The sequence below is a fragment of the Dendrobates tinctorius genome, unplaced genomic scaffold, assembly GCF_039654945.1.
Source record: "Dendrobates tinctorius isolate UK_male_01 unplaced genomic scaffold, ASM3965494v1 ptg000155l, whole genome shotgun sequence".
NCBI classification, from domain to species: domain Eukaryota; kingdom Metazoa; phylum Chordata; class Amphibia; order Anura; family Dendrobatidae; genus Dendrobates; species Dendrobates tinctorius.
The window spans coordinates 4,167,824-4,184,374 of NW_027361822.1; the positions used below are offsets into that span (position 1 = coordinate 4,167,824).

General features: G+C 40.6%; 1 protein-coding gene across 1 annotated transcript in view; it reads right to left on the minus strand.

Annotated features, from left to right (window-relative positions):
* Window positions 1–834: 834 nt before the first annotated feature.
* The window catches only part of LOC141051168 (uncharacterized), a 255,536-nt gene continuing 239,819 nt past the window's right edge, over window positions 835–16,551 (minus strand). The window contains 7 exon segments of the mRNA XM_073548033.1: window positions 835–964; window positions 966–2,212; window positions 11,009–11,099; window positions 15,138–15,235; window positions 15,319–15,442; window positions 15,526–15,705; window positions 15,835–16,059. Coding sequence (XP_073404134.1) covers window positions 920–964; window positions 966–2,212; window positions 11,009–11,099; window positions 15,138–15,235; window positions 15,319–15,442; window positions 15,526–15,705; window positions 15,835–16,059 — 2,010 coding nt within the window. The 3' untranslated portion in view covers window positions 835–919.

Consider the following 16,551-nt stretch of genomic DNA (forward strand, 5'->3'; position numbering starts at 1 on the left):
TAACTCTCTCACTCAACGAGATTAAGTTCACACTAATCGTTTTTTCCGTGTTTTCCTGATGTTTTTTTAATGCAAATTTTCAGCTGGGTTTTACAGTACCAGCAAAGTCTATGAGATTTCAGAAATCTCATGCATACATCTTGTTTTTTTGTCAACAGGATTTTGTGCTTTGCTTTTTTTTTTTTGCACAATGGAGCATGTCACTTCTTTCAGCATTTTTTCAGCGTTTTTCACCCATTGAAATAAATGAACGGTGAAAAAAAGCACCAAAAACACAGGTATCAGGTTTTGCTGTTTTTTTTTTTTTTTTTAGCAAAATCTGATTTTATAGAATAGGACTTTTTTACCACTAAACTTAATGATGCAAGACACAAATCTAGCATGCCAAAACTGCAGCAAAAACCAACAAAAAACGCAGCAAAAAAAACATGCTTTTTTCTGCAGCTTCCTTCCTGCCTAGAGATCATGTTTTGCTGCACAAAAAAATGCTGCAAAAACGTCTAGTGTAAACTTAGCCTAAATATGACTTTTATAGATTTGAAAGGAGACCAGATTGTTCTCATATTGGTGTCGACTTCTGTCTGCAAATCAGAACAGGCTCACCGATGTGACCAAAGAACCATGGCTGAAGTCTTGCTATAGGGGTTTGCTTTAGGATGAAGAAAATAGTCTAATGCCTTTTACAAGTATATCTCTGGTAAGTTTAATTGGACCCAGTAAGTCTTTTGAGGGGCGGGGAAGGCGTTACTTGCCATAGGAGGGAAATAGTGTGAACATGTGATACCCACAATTTTTGTATTTGTTTGTTTGCTGAATGAGAGGCGGGGAAACAGATTCTGCATAGGTAAAAGGCCCAATAATATTTATTTAACTACATCTTGTACTGCAAGCCTCCCTGGTATTGTCTATATACTAAAACTTACAAAGCATTTTTTAAATTCTGAACATGAATATGGCTATTCCCTTGTGTGAGATCTTTGATGTTTAACAAGTAGGTGTTTTTGTGTAAAACATTTCCCACATTCTGAACATGAAAATGGCTTTATCCCTGTGTGAGTTTTCTGATGTGTAACAAGACTTGATTTCACTGTATAACATTTCCCACATTCAGAACATGAAAACGGCTTCTCCCCTGTGTGAATTCTTCGATGTGTGACAAGATGTGATTTCTTTATAAAACATTTCTCACATTCGGAACATGAAAATGGTTTCTCCCCTGTGTGCATTCTCTGATGTGTGATAACAGAGTATATCTGTGTAAAACACTTCCCGCATTCTGAACATGAATAAGGCTTCTCGCCTGTGTGACTTCTCTCATGTATAACAAGATGTGATTTCCTTGTAAAACATTTCCCACATTCTGAACATGAATATGGCTTCTCACCTGTGTGATTTTTCTGATGATTAACAAGTCTTGATTTCTCTGTAAAACACTTTCCACATTCTGAACATGAATATGGCTTCTCCCCTGTGTGACTTCGCTCATGTGCAACAAGATTTGATTTTTGTGTAAAACATTTCCCACATTCTGAACATGAAAATGGCTTCTCCCCTGTGTGACTTCTCCAATGTTCAACAAGAAAACATTTTTGTGTAAAACATTTCCCACATTCTGAACATGAATATGGCTTCTCACCTGTGTGTCTTTTCTCATGTTTAAATAGACTTGATTTAAATGTAAAACACTTTCCACAATCTAAACATGAAAAAGGTTGTTCCCCTGTGTGACTTCTCTCATGTGCAACAAGATACGATTTTTGTGTAAAACATTTTCCACATTCTGAACAGGAATATGGCTTCTCACCTGTGTGCCTTTTCTCATGTTTAAGAAGACTTGATTTAACTGTAAAACATTTCTCACATTCTAAACATGAAAACGGCTTCATCCCCGTGTGACTTCTCTCATGTGCAACAAGATTTGATTTCTGTGTAAAAGATTTGCCACACTCTGAACATGAATATGGCTTCTTTCTTGTGTGAGCTCTTTGATGTTCACAACCAATTCTGTTATTTTTGTTTTGCTTAATAGTCTGTGATGAATCAGAAGATAGAAGCTTTTCAAAAGGATCATATGGTAGATCTTTACTGTGAAGGGCTGAGGATAAATCTGGGATATTGTCATGTTCTTCACATGTATCCTGTGTGATTGTATGATCATGCGCCGTCAAATCTGAAAATGTAAGATGTGTCCCCATTCGGCTGGTGCAGTCATCTGCCATGAATAAAATGCAAATTAAAAAATAACGATGAAATTAGATTAATAATTATAATATTTATACTTTCTATAACATTTCAATGCAAATTGTATTAAAATTCAATTAGTAACTGGTGGCAACAGAACATATCAAAGCAGGGACTCATACATTATGTTAGACCATTAGATTTCTGCTCTTTTCATCTTACACTTTGCCACTTTATAGGTCCATGTTTCAGTGTACCTGACACCAAACATTTGTGCACTTCACCCCAGCTGCCATTTGCCATTCCTTTTGTGGGTCACTTGATGTCATCTTGCAGTTGCTGAGTGACATTCAGTGAAGATCATTAAGGAAGGTGAAGAGTTCTTGGACAGAGCAGAATTATCTCTTCATGTTACAGAAAGAGAAGAAATTCGAAGTACACCTGAAGAAACAGAGGAATGGAGACATGTGACCCAGAGAAGCAGGAGGATCAGGAGGCAGTCAGCACCCATACTGCTCAGAAACCAGTACCAGGCTCTCACGCAGGAAAACGATGAAGAAATACATCAGGATAAGACTTTGCCAACAAACAGCAACCTTGTACGCCTTCAGAGTCCTCCTGGATGGAGAAAGAAAAATGTTGTGAAGAAGAAACGGAGAGTGGTGGTCATGGGGGATTCCCTGCTGAGAGGAACAGAGGCCGCTATCTGCAGACCGGATATAACTACAAGAGAAATGTGCTGTCTTCCAGGTGCAAAAATTAAAGATGTGTCTGACAGGATATCAGGACTCTTCAGACCTACAGATGACTACCCATTCCTGCTACTACATGTGGGGACAAATGACACCGCAAGAAACGACCTGGAAATCATCTGCAGAGACTTTGAAGACTTAGGCAAGAAAGTGAAAGAACTGGGAGCGCAGGTGGTCTTCTCTTCCATCCTCCCAGTGGATGGCCATGGAACAAGGAGGTGGAATAAGATTCTGCAGGTGAACAACTGGCTACGTCGATGGTGCCGTCAGCAAGGATTTGGATTTCTGGATCACGGAGTGAACTACTTATATGATGGACTACTTGCTAGAGATGGGGTGCACCTTACGAAGACTGGAAAGCATGTATTTGGAAGTCACCTTGCTACACTTGTAAGGAGAGCTTTAAACTAGAACAACATGGGAAGGGAAGCAAAAGACCAGAAAAAGCCATACACCTGACAAATGCTATTGAGAACTCTGCTATTAGAAGTGGAAAGGAAGAACAAAGACGAAAGAATCTAATTAATAAAAATATTGGAGAAAGAGAAACCAATCACAAACTAAAATGTTTCTATACTAATGCACAAAGCATGGGCAACAAACAAGGAGAATTGGAACTACTAACACAGGAACAGAAATATGATGTAATTGGAATCACTGAAACTTGGTGGGACAATACACATGATTGGAATACAAGACTAGAAGGATACAACTTATTTGCAAGAAACAGACTTGATAAACGAGGAGGGGGTGTCGCATTGTATGTTCGAAATGCGTATATCTGCACAGAGATTGAAGCTTCAGAGACTGGGAGTTCTGTGGAAACTGTTTGGGTAAGAATACAAGGACAGAACAATGGAAAGGACACCATTGTAGGCATTTACTACAGGCCGCCTGTGCAAGCCGAATATATAGATGAACTCTTTATGCATCAGATGGCCAAGTTCTCCAAAAAATATGACATAGTTGTCATGGGAGATTTCAACTATCCAGACATTTGTTGGGAATCTCTCTCAGGCAAAACTAACAGGTCAAGGAAATTCTTATCCTCTCTTGCTGACAACTTTATCTTCCAAAAGGTAAGGGAGAAAACAAGGGGAACTGCTACCTTGGATCTAATCCTTATAAACAGGGAGGAAATGGTTGAGGAGGTAAAAGTGGCTGGGACCCTAGGAGGTAGCGACCATGCTATTTTAGAATTTTGGATTACTAGAGGTGGAAGACCTGTGAAGACTCAGACGTCAAGGTTAGATTTCAGAAAGGCAGATTTTAAGGGATTCAGAAAGAGAATTGGAGGGATCCAATGGCTGGATATCCTTAAAGACAAAAATGTCCAGGAAGGATGGGAAATCTTGAAAAATGAAATTCTAAAAGCACAGTTGTTAACAATTCCGAAAAGAGGGAAGAATAGGAAGCATTTAAGGAAACCAGGATGGATGAACACAGAACTTAAGCACATGCTAAAAAGGAAGAAAAAAATGTTTATAAAATGGAAAGAGGGAGGCATATCTAAAGAAGAATATAATGCTGTCTGCAGAACCTGCAGGGCACAAATCAGATTAGCTAAAGCTGAAAATGAACTGAGGCTTGCAAGAGATGTCAAAAGCAATAATAAAGGATTTTGGGGATATGTCAAAAGTAAAAGAAAAGTCAAAGATGCTATAGGATTTTTACAGGATGAAAATGATGAAATGGTAAGACAGGATGTTGAGAAGGCTGAACTTTTAAATTCCTATTTTGCATCTGTTTTCTCTCAGAAAGGAAATGCAACATCAACTGTTATTCACTGTCCTATTAAGGGAATAGAAGAATCCAGGATGTCTATAAACAGAAAGATAGTGAGGAAACACTTAGCTAACCTAAATGAATTCAAGTCTCCAGGTCCAGATGAATTACACCCCAGAGTACTGAAGGAGATAGCAGAAGAAATTTTTGAACCCCTCTCCATAATCTTTGAAAATTCTTGGAGAACAGGAGAAGTGCCAGAAGACTGGAGAAGAGCAAATGTTGTTCCTATCTTCAAAAAGGGGAAGAAGGTGGACCCAGGCAACTATAGGCCGGTGAGTCTGACTTCTATACCAGGAAAGATCTTTGAACAAATTATTAAACAACATGTATGTCAATACCTGGATAAGAATGAAGTGATTAAACAGAGTCAGCATGGGTTTCTAACTAATAAGTCATGTCAGACTAACTTAATTTCCTTCTATGATGGTATCACTGATTGGGTGGATCAAGGAAATGCTGTAGATATAGTATATCTTGACTTCAGCAAAGCATTTGACAAAGTCTCTCATACAATCCTTATTGAAAAAATGACTAAGTATGGAATGGACAAGGCAACTGTTAGGTGGATTCATAACTGGCTTAGTGATCGGACCCAAAGAGTGGTCGTAAATGGCTGTACATCCAGTTGGAAGAATGTCTCAAGTGGGGTACCACAGGGCTCTGTCCTGGGCCCTGTATTGTTCAACATCTTTATCAACGATTTAGATGAAGGAATTGAGGGTAAACTGATTAAATTTGCTGATGACACAAAGCTAGGAGGGATAGCTAATACTAGAGAAGAGAGAGAGAGGATTCAAAAAGATTTAAATAAACTGGAGAAGTGGGCAGCAACTAACAGAATGGTTTTTAACAGGGAGAAATGCAAAGTACTACATCTGGGCAATAAAAATGAAAAAAGCATATATAGAATGGGAGGAATAGGGCTAAGTGACAGCACATGTGAAAAAGACTTGGGTATACTAATAGATCACAGACTGAATATGAGTCAACAGTGTGATGCAGCAGCAAAAAAGGCAAATGCAATTCTAGGATGTATTAACAGAAGCATACAGTCTAGATCACGTGAAGTCATTATTTCCCTCTACTCCTCTTTGGTCAGACCTCATCTGGAATATTGTGTCCAGTTTTGGGCACCACATTTTAAAAAAGACATCAACAAACTGGAGCAAGTTCAGAAAAGAGCGACCAGAATGGTGACCGGTCTGCAAACCCTGTCTTATGAGGAAAGGTTGCAGGATTTGGGGATGTTTAGTTTGCAAAAGAGAAGACTGAGAGGAGACTTAATAGCTGTCTACAAATATCTAAAGGGCTGTCACATTGTAGAAGGATCAACTTTATTCTCATTTGCACAAGGAAAGACTAGAAGCAATGGGATGAAACTGAATGGGAAGAGACACAGATTAGATATTAGAAAAAACTTTTTGACAGTTAGAGTGATCAATGAGTGGAACAGGCTGCCACGAGAAGTGGTGAGTTCTCCTTCAATGGAAGTCTTCAAACAGAGGCTGGACAGACATCTGACTGGGATGATTTAGCGAATCCTGCTTTGAGCAGGGGGTTGGACCAGATGGCCCAGGAGGTCCCTTCCAACTCTACGATTCTATGATTCGAATAAGATGATGGTCATCCCGGTCAGTGGAGAGTCGCTTTCGCCCTCTGCCGGTCTGTAGCTTGTAATGGACTGCAATCTTAGAAATTTTAAGGATGGAGGCAACATGACGCTCACTGTATTCCTCTGTTAGTAAAGCCAGAATTCTTTTCCTCACTCAAGACTTCTTTTCAACTCCTTTAGCATGGTTAAAAGTTATTTTTTCATTCCTTTTACTTTTGGGATATTACTAGCACTTGTCTTGCCATCGAGCTTGTCCTATTACAAGAGGACTGTGAACACCACAGCAGAGTTTTTTAGTTTCCTTTGTTAAATAAGATTTGGTTCAGGTGATTATCTAATCAGAAGCAGATTAAGTAGAATGAGGTGTACTCTGGTTGGAATTCAACTGACACTGGAAGGGAATGGCTGCCAGACATGTAGAGAAGCAGATTTTTATAAAACTGTGCAGTGGTCTCTTATCTTCATTATCATCCCCCAATGGGGGTGCTTTGTTGTCCTTCCTCATTCTCGGGTCCTCTACCAGAGGCCTGTGAGTTTGAGGGTTCTGCGCAGGATCTTAGTTATTCCCAGCATTGCGCTTTTCTAGACAGACAGCCCAGATGTTGCTCCTGGGATCTGTTGTAGCCATTCTTCCAACTTAGGGTTCACTGCTCCAAGTGCTCCTATCACCACTGGAATCACTGTTGCCTTTACCTCCCACATCTTCTCCAGTTCTCCTTTGAGGCCCTGGTATTTATCCAGCTTCTCATAATCCTTCTTTCTGATGTTGCTGTTGCTGTCACTTGGCACTGTCACATCTATCATTGCTGTCTTCTGATCCTTGTCTACTATGACAATGTCTGGTTGGTTAGCCCACACCATCTGGATCTTGAAGTTCCACAGGATTTTGGCCCTTTCATTTGCCACCACTTTTTCTGGGTTTTTCCATCTGGACTTAGGGGGACTTAGCCCATATGCTGTGCAGATGTTCCTGTATACAATTCCCGCTACTTGGTTGTCGCGTTCAGTATATGCCGTTCCTGCTTGCATTTTGCATCCTGCCATTATGTGTTGGACAGTTTCTGAGGTTTCTTTGCATAGTCTGTTGGGTCTTGTCTTGTGTGGTAGATTCCTGCTTCTATGGATCTGGTACTTAGTGCTTGCTCTTGTGCCGCTATGATTAGTGCCTCTGTGCTGTCTCGTAGTCCAGCTTTCTCCAGCCATTGGTAGTTTTTCTCCATGTCTGCCACCTCCATTATCTGTCGATGGTACATCCCATGCTCCTGTCATTCCTTCCAGTTCTGTTGTTTTTGCTGCCTTAGGCATTCTCTCACCATCTCCTCTTTTGGTGCCATTTTTCTGATGTATTCCTGGATACTCCTTGTTACATCCATGATGGTGGCTTGGATGCTTATAATAAAGATATCAATATCATAAAGAGAAAGCCATTATATATGAGGCAGTGACCGGTGTCATATGTGAGGGTCGCTATATGTCCCCCAGGATGCACTCAGAAGTGTATTCGATCCGCTGGAGTGCCTTGTGGTGACAGCAGGGTGCCTGTGAGTCACAAGGCAGAATAAAAGTAAGTTTGAACCTGGTCAAGTTATTTTGACCAAGGAGCTTGTTCAGGAAAACCCGGTATGGGCTTTTATTTTTTAAATGGACTGCAGAAAGGTAGTGAGGTCCGGTCCGTTTCCTCCAGCCCAGATCTTATAAGTGGCCTATTGACTCGAGTATAAGCCGAGGGTGGGAAATGTAGCAGCTACTGGTAAATTTCAAAAATGAAAATAGATACCAGTAGGTTAAATGTTTTTGAATATCCATATCGAATCAGATTGGAGTTCATGACTCCTATAGGAGTGGAGATGCATCCATATTCATTACTTTAATGAGCGGTGTCACATGACAGCACAGGAAGAAGACAGGAAATTGAGAAGCAGACGCCAGGACTGAGATGTAGCAGAGCCTGATATGCAGACGCCAGGAGGATGAGTATGATGTTTTCTGCTCTATTGTGGCTATCTGGTGTATGACTCGTGTATAAGCCAAGAGGGGGGTGTTTTCAGTAAAAAAAAAAAAAAAAAGTGCTGAAAATCTCGGCTTATACACGACTATATACGGTATATGTGTGTGTGTGCTACCAGTGGCAACGGAGCTTTTATAGGCACAATATTTTCAAAACACAGGCCAATAAAACCTGTTCAGAAATTACGGTAACCACTTAGTGACCACCAATACATCTTTTTACTGACCTGCAATATAAGAGACTAGCATGCCCCAATGGGTGACAATCGAGCAGCTGTCAGCTGTACAGTATAGCTGACAACTTTCGGCATCAGCCATGATCAGTGTTGGCACCGACTAAAGCCATTTAACCCCTTAAATACTGCTGTAAAAAGTGACTACAGAATCTAGATGGTTAAAAGAGTGTGGGGGCTCCTTCTTGATCCCCATCGGCACCCTGAGATCTTGATCGTGTGGTCCTGATGTTTGCAATGGTGATTCATGACCAAATAGCGGCCTTAGAGTCTGCCAGCCTGTTCAAAAGTAATCAAAATTTAGATGCTAAAAAGAAAGTTCTTAATTCCTGTCGTACCACATTGCATTAATTCCGGAAAAGCACCTGAAGGGTTAATGAACTAACTGAAAGCAATTTTGAATATGTTAAGAGGTGCTGTTTTTAAAGTGGTATCACTTTGGGGGTCCTACATATTGGAAACACCCAATTAAAAAATGAACAGGTCCCAAAAAAAATAAGTTTTGTACATTTCCTTGAAAAATGACTGCTACATTTTTAAACTTTCTAAAATTCTAACAATATAAAACAACATTTTTCAAATGGTGCTGATATAAAGCCGACATGAGGGAAATATTACTTATTATTGTTTTTATGCAGTGTGACTATTTGGATTGAAGGGATATTGATTCAAAGTTGCAATTTTTTTGAAATTTTTGTAAAAAGTTCTGATATTTTTATAAATAAGCACAGTACATTATGTCACGACAAAAAAATAATCTCAAAATCAATAGGATATGTTTAAGCATTCCAGAGTTATTACCACATAAAGTGACAATGGTCAGATTTGAAAAATTTGGCCCCGTCACTAAGGCTACTTTCACACTTGCGTTTTTTGCGCTGCGCTCCGTGCGCAGTGCAAACGCGCATAAAAAACATATCATGCGGTTTTTTATGCGTTTTCTTGTTTTTTGCGCATGGTTTTTTAAAAAAAACGCTTGCTTTTTTTGCGCTGACATGCGCATGACCACACTAGAAAAAAACTACACACTACAAAAAACCGCATGCGTATACAAACGCATACAAACGCATGACTATGCGCACCCATGTTAAGTATAGGGAAAAAACCGCATGCGCATTTATGCGAAAAAACGCAGCGCAAAAAAACGCAAGTGTGAAACCAGCCTAAGAGATTAAGAACGCAGCCTACATTTGATTTTGCATTTACATTTTTTTCCTTCTCATTCTCACTTTTTCAATTTCCTGACAATATAGATGTCATGAGGGCAGTTGTTTCTCTTTTTTTTGCAGTATGAGTTGTTGCTTTGTATGACACCATTCACTTTATCATAAAATTTACTGAAAAACAGGTAATAAAGAAGCCAAAAGTTGGGAAATCGGTAACTACACTTGATGGTAATTTTGTTACCTCAAACCATGACAGCCCCAATATACGCCCACCATTCTTTATTGTTCTCATCCACTATGTGTTGAAGGTTTTTATATTGTGATGTTGGCAGGAAAAAAGTTGCTTAATAAATAAATGTTTCTTTAATTCCTTTGTGGCAAATTTCTTTCTTGCACTTTCAGTTGCACTTTCTTTCTCGTCCCTCTTCCAAGAGCCATAACTTTTCTATTTTTCCATGTGATGGCATAATTATTTTTTGTCTGATGAATTCTCGTTTTGAATATTCATTTTGTCATACAACAAACTGGAAAACAGTAAAATCATTTTTTCCATTGCCGTTTGGGTTTTGAGTTAATTTTACTGTAAAAATAACCTGGCAACATCATCCTGTAGGTCAGAAGAATTTAAAAAAAAAATTAAAAGATTATTCTTTTGTGGACTATATGGTCGGCTTTTTCTTTCTTTGGTTGTTGAGGCTTGTGGTTTTTCCGACTGTCCACACGGTGTCAATCTAGTCTGACTTTTATTGGTTGGGGGCTTGATATATTCTTTAAGGGTAATATGCCAGTCACTTACAATATATTGTACATACCGCCACTACCATTTGTAGCATTTTACTCCGTTTCTCCTTTTTGAAAGGTCAGAAAAATTACAGAGATGCAAAACTTGTAGGATTGTAAAAGAAAAATATTGGTATCTGTTGCCATTTATTGAGACTCATAACTTATTTTTTCCTCATTGCAGCTGTATGAGGGACTGGTTTCTGCTTGGTGACCTGATATTTTTATTGGAAATATTTTATTGTTTTTTACCTAATTCTTTCAGGAGTGGCAGAATATTTTTTAGCACCTCAGGGGTCCTAAACCTGCAATCACATGAGCTGTTCTTCTGTATTTTTGTGCGTAAATTTGTAACTTGGCCATCCAATTTTTTTTACCAGTCCAATCACACATCAATATTACAGACCCTAAAGAGATTAAAACTTATTTCTACAATCTGGTGACTGAGTAGAATCTGTGACTCCTCTGCATTTAGTGGTCATTTCTCACCTGTGCTGTTATCTGTAGGAATCTCCTCTTTACACCGCTCATCACCCCTCACATATGTCTCTGTAGTATTACTATGGGGCAGATCTTTACCCTGAAAGAAATATTGTAAAAGTCACAGATAGATGGAAAAGTCGTGAGAAATGAATTAAAAGATCAGAAAAAATAGCTGCAGGTCTCCTGTATAAATCCAACCTGTCGGATCCTAATTGTATCCAGCAGTCTCCATAACCAGAAAATTGTGAGAAGATCCAGACACCATCTAATGTCTATGATCAGCTTTATCCTGTCATCTCCACCAAGTATAAAACGTACACTGAAAGGCCACATTATTAGAGACACCCGTCTAGTAGCACGCTGAACCTCTTTTGGTCTTCAGATCCTCAGCAAATTATTATGTTGTCAATTCCAATAAGTGTTAATCTTTCTGCACCAGTAATATCCCTTGAGAGCAGGATAGGTTTTCCTAGTTGCCAAAATATGGAGATACTGACGTCCTCGGAATAACTCATGCTTGCTTGTAAATCAGAATAGGATTAAGAACTGAACTCTTTAAGGGCCGAGTAAGCAAGAAAACATGTACAGTCATGTTCCTGGAAGCAATCCATGGTTATATGACCATTGTGGCATCGAGCATTGTCTTGCCGTAAGTGTCCTTCTGCCAGAAAAGGATGAACTTAGTTGACCACTGGCCACAAAGCCTAGGTAAGCTCCCGGGCTTAAGAGTTTGTAATCCTATAAAAACTAGGAAGTCAATTCCAAGTATAGAAATAATCTTTATTTAATATAATTAGGTAAAAAATCTGATTCAATGGAGGTACAGGTACAAAACAAGACTACAAGCATCAGGTAAGTATATAAACAAGTGGCGCAGTCACCTCAACTATATTTCTTTAACCAATAAGTAAAGTATATCAGACCACTCAACTCCTGCTCAAAATTTAAATGCACATGAAAGTGATTTGAAAAAAATATACCGTATATTATTCAAATATTTTCCATTTAATAAAGTGCTTAGTGCTGTAAGTCAGTAGGTCAGTATTGAGTAGCTTAGTGCATCATAAAATATATGACCATCTGACAGACATATAAAGTGCACAAACTGTAACAATATATCTTCATATTAATGTGCATATGGAAAGCTATTAGCAGCAGTTAGTGGCAACAAGAGAGTAAATCCCATTTGCATAATGTTAGGCAAATTAAACCATAGACCTGTGTAGCATATTGCCAGTGCGTAAAGCCATACAAGGTCAGAAGTTGACAGATAGGTGATACCAGTTCAAAGATACATAACCTGAGGTGTAGTCACGGTCCCCGACGTGCGTTTTGCGTTTGCTTCTTCTCAGGGGGGTAATCTGAGCCACTTGTTTATATACTTATCTGATGCTTGTAGTCTTGTTTTGTACCCGTACCTCCATTGAATCAGATTTTTTACCTTATTATGTTAAATAAAGCTTATTTATTTATATACTTGGCATTGACTTCCCAGTTTTTATAGGTTTACAGTCGATGTTAGGAAGTGCCTTTTAGCTAGGCCTGTAATTTTGGTTTTGTGCTGAAGAGCTGTTTATTCAGACACCTTAGTTGTAGATCCAGCATTGTATTCAGCTGCAGGACATGACTGTGCACCGCCTTTTCTTATAACGACTCTTGACAAACCCCTCTGACTTCTTTAACCCCTTTCCGACATCGGGTGTAATAGTACGCCGCAGTTGGACTCCCTCTCTTTGATGTGGGCTCCAGCGGTAAGCCCACGTCTTTCCCGACACATGGCAGCTGGTTTGAAGAGCTGACACGTGCCCAGAACAGCCGCAGATGGAATCGCGATCCGCCCATGGCTATTAACTCATTAAAATACTGCTGTCAAACGCTGACAGTGGCATTTAACATGCGCTTCTGGCAATTGCGATTGAAATCCGCCCACCAGTGTCTGACGTCACGTGATGGCGGGTCACCGGTGGGTTGGCCTGACAACCAAAAGTCTCCTGGAGACCTCTATGGTTGTCACTGCCAGCTTGCAGCGAGTGCCGCCCGATGGACGGCGCCCATAGCAAGTAATTCAGTTACATATAGGCGAACTGATCATCACCTGTATGTAGCGGAGTTCAAATCACCCCCCTTTCGCCCCATTCAAAATAAAACAAGTAAAAAAAAATCAAACATACAAATATTTGGTATCACCACGTTCAGAATCGCCCGATCAATTAAAAAAAGGATTAACCTGATCTCTAAACGACGTAGCGAGAAAAAAAGTCAAAACGCCAGAATTACGTTTTTTTGGTCACTGCGACATTGCATTAAAATGCAATAACGGGCGATCAAAAGATCGTATCTTCACCAAAAAGGTATACTTAAAAACGACAGCTCGGTATGCAAAAAATAAGCCCTCACCCTACCCGAGATCGGCTCTTGGAAAATGACGAAATTTTTTTTAACAAAGTTTGGAATTTTTTTACCACTTAGATAAATAAGAACGTAGACATGTTTGGTGTTTATGAACTCGTAATGACCTGGAGAATCATAATGGCAGGTCAGTTTTAGCATTTAGTGAACCTAGTAAAAAGCCAAACAAAAAGCAAGTGTGGGATTGCACTTTTTTTGCAATTTCACCGCACTTGGAATTTTTTTCCTGTGTTCCAGTACACGATGGTAAAACCAATGGTGTTCTTCAAAAGTACAACTCGGCCCACAAAAAACAAGCCCTCACGCGGCCATATTAACAGAAAAATAAAAAAGTTATGGCTCTGGGAAGAAGGGGAACGAAAAACGAAAACGCAAACACGAAAATACCTCCGGGGGTTAATTGAGGAGTTCCTTGTATACATAGGATCGGTTTTTGTTGGATGTTTTTCGTCAGTCCCAACATTCTCAGTATAATCTCAACACCATTGTATGTAATAAATGTTCAAAGTCGATCACATCACTTTATGTTCCCATTATAATGTGGATTCACATTTCCAAATATCCACAGAAAAGTGATCACTGGATTTCCTGCTGCACTCTGGAGTCACTGGTCACATTTCCATTCACAAAACTTTCCATTAGAAAAGTTTCAGTGTCTCTAATAAATCGACCATTCAGTGTATAATACTGGTGGATAAAACAAGACCGAACACAAGACCTTCACAGGCTTCACCCTATCACTGGGAAGCATGTTTGCAAGCGGGACCATGCAGGGGGGGCCCAGCCGATGACAGAACAATGTTCAACTGCATGTGTGTCTGTGGATGCGCATTCAACTGAAGTGTATTGTGGCTTAGAGAACAGTACGGTCAGTACGCGGCAATATACACTGGCGGCCAATCAGAGGCCAGCAGCTGACATCAGCGTGCACATGACTTATGAAGCATAGCAGTGTCATCATGCGCTCCTGTCGCTGAAACGCTGAAGTCAGCTGCCGGCAGGGGAGCGGAGGGAAGGATGGGGGATATGTATACCAGGATTGGGTCCAGAATGAGGGATATATACAAGGTGATTATGATAGATTCATCTGGTTTTGCATTCATATTACTACAAAGATATAAATGTCACCAGTTTGTAATAATAACTTATCAAAAGGTCACATCTCAGAGTTTGAGACTCCCTTGTGACTCACCAGGTGGCAGGGCAGCATCAGATCCCAAAATGATGACTATGCAAGAAAATAGCGCCCCGGTCTCCTGATCTGACAGTGTGTGACTTCTTCCTTTGGGGGTATGTCAAAGACACTGATTATGTGCTGCCTTTATCAGCAACACTGGATGAGCTCCGAGATCACATTACCGCCGCTCCAATGACCATCGGCGGGGACATGCTGCAGCGGGTTTGGGTGGAACTGGATTACCACATTGATGTGTGTCATGTGACAAAAGGAGGAAACATACAACATTTATAAACATTATGTGCTAAACTTGGAGAGTTTATGTTCGTTATCATGTGCTATTCACTATTGTGCATGAAATACATTATGAAACAAACCTCTTTGAAACCCGATGAATCTTTTATAATTACCCTGTATATATGAGGCCAGGATGAGGGACATATATACCAGGATGGGTGGGGGGCCTGGTCCATATCTTGTACCAGGGCCCATCAAAATCTAGTAACACCATCGCTGTTTAAGACTATATTGCACATTCTCTGCATCTACCTGATGATCCTGAGGAACATTTGGATCTTCTTGTTTACAGCCCTGTGGAAGAAGAGGACGGGGACATCTCTCTGGTGTTGTCCTCTCACTGGATAGAACTGGAGGAAACACATACAGGGACAGAATTCATTCTTTACATACAGATAATTATAGGCCGTGTGTATTTAGTCCTGTCTATTACCTGGTGATGTGAAGGGCTGGGGAACCTCCATCATGACGTCCTTGTACAGATCTTTGTGTCCTTCTAAATACTCCCACTCCTCCATGGAGAAATAGACGGTGACATCCTGACACCTTATAGGAACCTGACACATACAATGATACCGTCATCCCCCCGATCCCTCCATAGCGTTACTGTATAATGTCCCAGCATTCCCAGCAGTGTCACCTCTCCAGTCAGCAGCTCAATCATCTTGTAGGTGAGTTCTAGGATCTTCTGGTCATTGATGTCCTCATGTATCAGGGGGTGAGGTGGAGGCCCCGTGATTGGGCTCAGGGGTCTTCCCCATCCCTCAGACACAGGGGCCTGACAGCGCTGACTAGAGGTCTTCTTCACTACTGTGTAATCCTGGTTATGGAGAGACACATTAATAAACCTCACTACAGACATTTCCAGAGTCCTCACCTCTCCAGTTCTGTCCATCTGTTATTCCCATAGATAAGAATGATGTAATGTGACGTCATCAGAATCTCTCACCTCTCCAGTAAGCCGGAAGAGGATCTCTAGGGTGAGGTGTAACATCTTCTCTGCCATCTTGTCCCTGTCCCTATCCATCCTTGTAGGGTCACTCAGGAGAATTCTCTTATATTGAAGATCTCCACTGAGAGGATCCGATACTGTAGGGACCTGAATGGGGAGAAGATGACGATGTAACATCATAAAGATCCCGTGTAAGAAATCTCCGGAGCTGTTACCAGCTTCACATGATCACTACATCCAGTCATGGCCCCGTCCTGCCCCCGGTATAACACACAGTCCAATTATAGTCACACACAGAGATTTATCCCAGGCTCAGCACTGAGGGGGTTAATGTCCCCTGCCCCCGCCAGTAATGGGGAATCTCCAGCACCTACCTCCACCTGCAGAGCCGCACACCACATATATGGCTGCTCTGTGCGCACAGGACCTGGGATGAGGTCACAGGAGGGGAGGAGTCAGGGGTCACATGATCAGGGGCCTCAGTGTATGCCGGACCCTGCTGTGCTGGTTGTCATGGTGCTGGATGAGGGGAAGTTTCTGTGTGGGGTAAGGAGGGGTTTACAGGGGCCAGGGGGATGTATTTGTTGAACCAAAGAAGATTGATAAGACAATTTTTAACCCCTTCACACCCAAAGCCTGTTTTCACCTTCATGCCCAGCGTCACTTTATGAGATAATATCTCTGGAATGAGTCTGTAGATCCCATACACAAATT